The sequence below is a fragment of the Sciurus carolinensis genome, chromosome 11 (assembly GCF_902686445.1).
Source record: "Sciurus carolinensis chromosome 11, mSciCar1.2, whole genome shotgun sequence".
Lineage (NCBI taxonomy): Eukaryota > Metazoa > Chordata > Mammalia > Rodentia > Sciuridae > Sciurus > Sciurus carolinensis.
Window position 1 is genome coordinate 25,107,950 of NC_062223.1, and position 8,603 is coordinate 25,116,552.

The window sequence follows — 8,603 nt, forward strand, 5'->3', positions numbered from 1 at the left end:
CATGCAATATATACATATGAGAGCTTAATATGCACCAATCATAGAAACAGCTTTAAATAATACTTCATAGGATATTCGCATTAAAAAATGACAAAAATCATAAAATGAAGAAGAAACTAACGATGCTGAATATGATCATGCTTAGGATTCTTTGTAACAAGAATATACTATCACACAGATTTCACGAAATTACCTGATTACAAAATAAGTATGAAAACAAAGATCATAACTTTCTTCTGTAAAATATGTTATTCTCTCATTTGTTCTTCCCTCAAATTCTGTGAATTTGTTCTGTTGTCTTTACCGTACAGAGGAGTTAACCACAGTGGAGAAAATTTAAGATCATTCATAAGATCATTCCACTTAAATTATTACTCCCAACTATTTGCCACTGGTTCAAAACAACTTTTTGCCCCACAGTTTCTTCATAGCATTTTTTACTTCTGCATTTCTCAGTGTGTAAATTAGAGGATTCAACATTGGAGTGATAATGGTGTAAAATACAGCCACCATCTTATCCTCTGAGAAGGTAGTGTCAGGCCTCATGTACATAAAAGTACAGGGACCAAAAAATATGATGACCACTGCAATGTGGGAGCCACAGGTGGACAGAGCTTTGCGTCTTCCTTCCACTGACTGCTTTCTCAGAGACACCAGAATGACACTGTAGGAGATGAGCAAGATCACAAAGCTTCCCAGAGCAATGGTACCACTGTTGGCTGTTACAACAACACCAACAATATAGGTGTCTGTGCAGGCAAGCTTCAGTACAGGGTGCACATCGCAGAAGTAGTGATCAATCTCATTGGGTCCACAGAAGGGTAATTGGACTACCAGAGCCACTTGGATAATGGAGTGTAAGAACCCACCTACCCAGGTCCCCAGCAACATTTTGTTGCATCTCTCCCGGTCCATGATGGTCATATAGTGCAGGGGTTTACAGATGGCCACATAACGATCATAGGCCATTACAGTAAGGATGAAGATCTCAGTGCAACCAAAGAAATGCACCCCAAAGAGTTGCAGCATGCACCCTGCATAAGAGATAGTTTTGTTCTTTGCTAACAGGTCAACAATCATCTTTGGTGCTGTGACCGAAGAATAACAAATGTCTACAAAAGACAAGAAGTTGAGAAAGAAATACATGGGAGACTTGAACAGGTTGCCCATGCAAACTGTCAGCATGATGAGAAGGTTTCCCAGAAGAATCACTGTGTAGAAGAAGGAGAACACCACAAAACAGACTTCCTCCACTTCTGGGTTCTGAGAAAGGCCCCAGAAGATGAACTCAGATACATTGTTTATTTTTTCCATGGGATGAGTCCATATGCCCATCTTCCCAAGGGACAAATTACCTGAAGGACACAAGAAAAGGACTATCATCATTTATTTCTAACTCAAAACAAATGAATACTTTTAGTAGTTGATAATAGAAAAACTAATAGTTAGTCTTGGTTGGCAAATATGCTTAAAATTAAATTGCATATTTTCCAATTATCTTACTTCTATAAAATATTCATTTTTTTCACTTCAGAGAAAGAAACAGTGTCCAGAGAGATAACATAAATCCCCTGAGTCTCACTAGTTATCAGGTATCTTTCCTCTGCTATGTATTAAGGTTTTTTTCCAAATAATTTTTTTTTTACTTATGATTGATACATATTATTTATACAGAATTATAAGATTCATTTTGGCATACTTGTATTTACATTAAATGTAATTTGATCAAAATAGTTTTTATTTTGTATAAGGCACTCTAAGTTTGAAAGAACATCTGTTTGGGGAAACTAATATTTGTATATAAGAAAATGTTTTCTGATCCTACAATATGTACAATCAGAAAATATGAGGAGTTATATATCATTTATGTATGATTTATCAAAATGCATAAATGCATTCTACTGTCATGTATAACTAATTAGAAAAAATAAAAGATTAATAAAAATTTTAAAAAGAAAGTATATAGGTCTTGAGTCAGTAACCAGATCTCTTGAATTTTAAGCAAACGTTCACATAAATTTCATCAAGTAAACTAGAATGTTCCCCCATCCCCCAAGATGATCTAACTGACTTCAATAATTGGTTAAACTGCAGAGTAAAGCATGTTCTGTTCCCTCTCAGTTTGAGTGTGCCACTCTTCCTCTCCTCATTAGAGAGGCTAGTGTTAATTTAATGCAATGGTGCCAGAACAAAGTTTCTTTCAAAATGCTTAAAAATATGTTTTTCTTCATTTTAGATGCATAAGTAAAAATACATGTCCTCACTTTCCTTGCTGAGTATTTCCATGCCTGTTCAAAATATCTACTCATGGGTCCTCAAGGACTTGGGACTATAGACTTCCATAGGTTCTCCTTCTGAGACTGTATCTTGTCTAAATGGCTGCATAGCCCCTTATTTGATTCCAAGCTCCAGATGTGGTGTGAGGTCATAGAAAGAGAATGAAAATTATGAAAATTAGACTGAATTGATGCTGTTGTAACATGGGTACATTGTTTAACTTCCCAGAGCTTCCATCATCTCATTTGTGAAAGGACAAGAGTTTCACTCTATCACTTATCATGTTAGCACTTATTGCTACTATGAAATTAAGTCACTTTTGTAAGCATGGATTAATCAAAACACATTTCTCTCTTAACTGGATCTATGTAAAAGGGAGGGGGAAAAGGCAGCATTCAGTCCTTTAATGTCCACAGTTTTTGCATGTCCTTCTGGTATTTCCAGTTATGGTAGTTGCATTATATCTCCCAGTGTGGAAGAATAAGTATTTCAGGAAGATATTACCATTGAATGCTAACTAAAATTAATTTAAGATGAGGAGGAAGTATAACTTAAAGAGATGAACATTCAGTGGTGGATTTCCAGGCACAGTAGTAGAGATTACTGGTAGGTTTTAGTGGAAATGTGTGTGGAATAATTGTAAAGGGTTCTTCCTTAAATCAAGCCAAGGATGTAAATGGTTCTTCTAGTTCCAGACTGTGCTGCTGAGAATCCACTGAATTTAGTGCTTACCACTACTGATCTCTGTGTTGCACGGATCCCACCCATTCCTCTGTTGTGCTTGGCACTTCCACCTTTGGGGAAATTGCAGGTCATTGTTCCACCAAGGCTGTGTATTGGATTCGGTAGTCATTACGGTGCTGCCTTCTATTAGGCATTACAAAATGATGATAGTAATGACTGCAATTGTAATAGCAAGAATGTAATTCAGATTTGGGATCAAGCACAATCCCTACTTTTATATGTTCATACACCTTTAGTTTTTTCATTGATCTTAAAAACAACCTATTCTCCAGTAAGCATCCCTCAATTTAATGCAGATCACAGCATAGAATTCTTGGCAAATATCACTTACATTGCTCGATTCTCTAGAACAAACCAGGCACATGCACACAAGCTGAGGAACTATTCCTCTAGTATCCAAAACACAAGGTCCTAGAGGAAACCTTATCTCTCCTTAAACCAAGCCCCATCCCAAAGATGCCTTCCTGCCCTTGCTGAGCATTTGAACCTGACACCACAATATCCTTTGAAATGATTGGCATTTTCCTATTGTGGCACTTATGACACCCTATCTCACAGTCATGTATAGAAAACCCTTTACCTTATCATCATCTTAATAACTTTATTCTCCATTTACTTTAGAAAGTGGTGTATTGTATTGCAATTTTATTACAACTGTAGAAAATCTAAGAATTTAAATGAATTTCCCTTTCCAACAAACATTCTGTATTCATTAAAAAAAAAAGAAAAAGAAAATCTCACCAGTATTTTCCAGCTCTTGAATTTGCTTTATTTTTCTCTCTTCTTAGAAAATGTGAGTGCAGAAAATCAAATTAAAGAGTGATACCTGAGAAATTGCTTTGTAAATGGTTAGCACCAGAGAATCCCAGACACCTTAAATTCAAAAGCTGGTAGAAGTTAGTCTTTGTTGTTCGTGGTTATCTCACCTGCTTAAATCTGCAGTTTCACAGTACTTTTGACAATAAATGCTCTTTTATTTTCTACTTCTTATAGAGTCTGCTTAAAGAAAATAAAGCAAAATGATAATGACCTTGGGGAAAGCTTTTCCCCAAAGTTGTCCTCCATAGACAATACCAAATTACAGACCTAACATTGAACTTTAATTTCCAGGATTCTTCAACTAAAATAAATAAATAAATAAAAACTTAAATTTGCAAGTCAATCAATTTATCGCATCATAATGATAACTCAAAGCAATTAAGCAAACAAATAATTTTTATGATTGTATACCTTCTTCATTGAGTCTGTGTGGTTCAATACATGTATTAAATAGTACACACTTAATATACCATATTAAAATATATATGTTATTAATGGAACTTTAATTGTTCTACTCTTTTGAAATCCCTATTTGAATATAAAATGGTTCATTCAATTATGTTCTTGGATTTCTTTGTTTTTCTCCTTCATTAAGTCTATGCTGATTTCTGCAGGAAATATGAGGTTCATTTCTGGCCTGTATTTGAGATAAATAGTGGTTTGGCTGTAATTCATTTACTTTTTTTTAGAACCTTATACATAATAGTTGGGTTTATTTTGACAAAGAGGTAAATACATATAGATTTTTTCCATTTCAGTTCCCAGTATTATCCCCTCCTCTTCCTTCCTCTCTTCCTCTTATATCCTTCCCCTAATCTATTGGTCTTCATTGAACTTATTTATTTTTAGGGGTGCATTAGAGTAATACATAAAATTGGAATGCATTGTGATATATTCACATATGAACATAGCATAATCCAGTCACCTTTATTACCCAGTTTTGTTTTCTTTTGTTTTGTTTTTGTATCAAGAATTGAACCCAGATACAAAACCCCACACCCTAGCCCTTTGGATTTTTTGTTTTCTGACAGTGTCTCCATAAGTTGCTTACTCTGAACTTTCAAACCTCCTGCCTCAGCCTCTGCATTTACTTTTGATTACAAATCATTATGGTTGATTTGTGACCAATAACTCTCTTGCTTTTTCCTTTCCTACTCATATTATTTCCTTTCCTTCCTACTTGTCCTTTTTACTTTCTCCTTCCTACATTGACCTCACTATCTCCTTCCTTTCTCACACAGTTTGCAAAAAGGAAAAGACATCTTGTTCAGACCCCCACTATCTATAGAATTAGCAGAGAAATGCCTAAAACATCAAGAGCATGATGAAGGTGCAGTGTGCCCAGATTTGAGGGAACGCTCAACATGAGTAAGTACTGTATGGGTTTCCTATTGCTGCTGCAACAAAGTACTGCAAATTAAGTAGCTTAAATCAATATAAATTCAATGCCTTAGAATTCTCGAGGTCAGAAATCTAAATTTGGTCTCATTGAACTAAAATAAAAGCTCTGGGAATTGCATTCTATATGAACTCTACATTAAAATTAATTTCCTTAATTCTTCCATCTTCTGAAGACTGACTTCTTCCTTCCAGGCTTTTCCCCCATCTTTAAAACCAGTGGTATCACTTCTTCAAATCTCTCTAGGACTCTAACCTCCTCTTTTGCCTCTTTCTTCTACCAGAAAATTTGTGAATAAATTGGACCCACCTGGATAATTCAGGATAATAACCTTGTTTTAAGGTCAACTGATTACTAAGTGTGCTTCCAACTATACTCTGGATCTCTATTTATAATGTACTAAAAACTACTCATAAGTTCTGTGAACTAGGTCTCAGACCTTTTTGGGAACCCACATTCTGCTTACCACAGTTAGTTCAGCAGTTAGTTGGGTGGTTGGGAAAGGCAATCTGCCTTCTTTTTTGCCCACTTGTAAAAAAATGTGGTTTAAGATCTTGGAGAAGTTTTTAATGTGTTTTTGGATAAAATACTAAATATTACACAAATAATATAATATTAATGTTCATATCAAAGTTCATATTTCACACATGAAAATATGAGCAAGAAAATGATATCAGATGACAGTAGTTTCTTTGATGGTAAAAGTCAATTATATGGTAAGGGATAGTGGAATGATAAAAACTATTATAATAAAGCATATTGTCAAGTACAGCACATATATAGTTGCATCAACATAAATGCACCACTCAATTAATTATATAAAATTAACTCTACTGCATCAAGGAATAAAACTTTTCAGCACACCAGAAACCTATCTTATGACCCTTACCCATCATTACTGCATTCCCACCCAAAAACCTCACTTGATTCTGCATGTACTTTAATCATTTTTCTATGTAAAATCTAAGTAATAAGTCTTTTAGGCTTTTGGGGTATGTAAAATAGGCTCTTGAGTTAGGTGAGAGATATGTGTAAGAGTCAACTAGCTAAACAGAGACTTCCTCAAGGGAAGTTCCATGTCTTAGAAAATAAGAAGAAAATTTAGAAAGTCACAGGTCAGAATTTACATGATTCTTGTCATGAAAAGATCTGAGAAATTATAAAGCAAAGTCTCAGAAAAAGCAGATGAATGGTGAAAAGGTGACCTGTCAATCATTGCTCCTTTACTGTGCTCTGATGACCTGACCCCTAGGTACACCCTGAGCCTCATGCAAATGTTCTAAAAGCATTATTTATTCAACTAACAAACAAATGGTGAAAATAACTTTATGCCATATTCACTATTATTTTAGAGGTTAACTGTTCTGAACTTTGAAATAAGCAACACAAAAAATATGGATAAAACTAAGAAGATGGGAAAGTACCTTGGATATTTGAAGGAAAACAAAAATAAATAAACAAAAATAAACTTGAGCAGGTTGCATATGAAGTCATGTACAAGCTGAGCCTGGAGATGTCACATGGACCCATGTCATTTGAAGGTAGGAAGATTGTGTTTTATTAAGTGTAGGATAAAAATCCAATGCAAGGTGCTCTACAGAGAAGAGATATGATCCAAACATGATTTCAAAAGGGCCATTTGGACTACAATATCAGAATAGTTTGTTGGGAAACAAAGTTAAAGCACAGAGAATTTTCTGGAAGATATTATAGTATGTTGGGGGCAGGAAGTATCAAAGCATTAATGGCAATGATGAAATTAGGGAAATTTTAAAGGTATAATTCTTTAAATATATTGTTAAATAAGATGTAAGGAATAGAGTAGTGAAAGAGATTGCAAGATATTTAGTATAAACGATAACATCATAGGCACTATGATATGGTGAGATGAAGAACCCTAGGGAAAAAAGATTTTTGTGGGAAATGAAGGACAGATTTTTAAATATGAAACTGAGATCCAGTTGGAGATGAGACTTCTCTTGAATGTGCAAATTATCTTAAGTGGTACATAAGTATTATACTTACTTGAATTCATATGGAATGCATCTTTCCATCTTTTCATACTCTGGTCAATCTCACTTCATCCACTTTAAAGCTCAGTTAGGGAATGTTTGCTCTGAGAAGCCCTCTCTGATCCCAGTTTGATTAACAGGTTCCATGAACTCTTAGCACATCATGAACATACTTATAATTGCACTCACTAAATTGGGTTGCAATTTTATGATCCCATTACAATGTTAGCAAACCAACACAGGTAAGGAATGATGTCTTATTGAATTTGGTAATCCCAAAGTCTACCATAGGTAGTTTGACACAACACAGGTTTATTTTTATCCGGAAAATAAATAAAATACTACATTGAATGTTTCTCCTGGTCTTTTATAAGTTGAGAGTTCCTAATATCTGAAATCAGCATCTGTGAAAAAATAGAAGGAAGAAAAAGACAATGTTACTTGTCCTCTTGGGTCTCACACAGAATCCAAAAGAGCCAAATGTACTTTGTTTTCTTGTTCTTCTACATTTTGCCCTCGGTGTGCAACCTCCTTGTGTCCTGACTGACACTGCCAGTAAGACCCTGGGTTCACTGGTTTTCTTTCTTGCTTTTTTATCGTTTAAGAATCTATTCCCCAGTCTTTTCTCTGAAATCAATTTCAGACTTGTTCTTCTGAGAAAATGTCATATCATTACAATTTTATCTAACTGGATTTTTACAGAGCACTCTTTTGGCAATTTCATCTTTCTTCTCCTTTGAGATATTTCTTCTGTTGGCAATGGCTACGACTGCTCTGTGGACATCTGTAAGCCCTTCCATCATCTGGTTATCAGGAGGCCCTGGGTATGTGCTGAGCTGTTGGGAGGTTTTTTTCATAAGTAGTTCAATGTATCTTAATATCACCTTAACTGTGTTCATTTATTTTTCACTCTATTTTGTCTTCTGAGTAATTTATCTGCATATAACTTCAGATCATTGATTACTTCTTAAGATACAGCTACTATGTTTTATCCCTCAAGTTTCTAATAAAAATATTCTTTTTCTTATTTATTAAAGTTATTGTATTTGCTTTGTATTAGATGGTTTAGATTTTTATGCTATGAAAATTCTTATATTTTTATAAAATAAACATAGTCATATTAAATTTTGTGCCTAACTGCAAAAAATGCATTCTTTGTACTCTTTACTCTGACATAGCTGTTTCCAACTGCATTTCCTCCTGTCTTAAGTAATTTTTTATGGAGCAATTGTATGGATACTAAATAATTCCAACTTCATTTTTTGTTTTCTATATGAATGTTTTTATTCAAATTATGCCAGAATTAGAAGCCCCTGGAAAGTTCTTACTTTTTTATATGATTTCTTTGCACA

General features: G+C 34.5%; 1 protein-coding gene across 1 annotated transcript; it reads right to left on the reverse strand.

Annotated features, from left to right (window-relative positions):
- Nucleotides 1-396: 396 nt before the first annotated feature.
- Nucleotides 397-1,335, reverse strand: LOC124960090 (olfactory receptor 4S2). The gene has a single exon (XM_047518647.1). It carries the CDS (start codon nt 1,333-1,335, stop codon nt 397-399), a length of 939 nt encoding a protein of 312 aa, XP_047374603.1.
- Between the last annotated feature and the right edge of the window lie 7,268 nt (nt 1,336-8,603).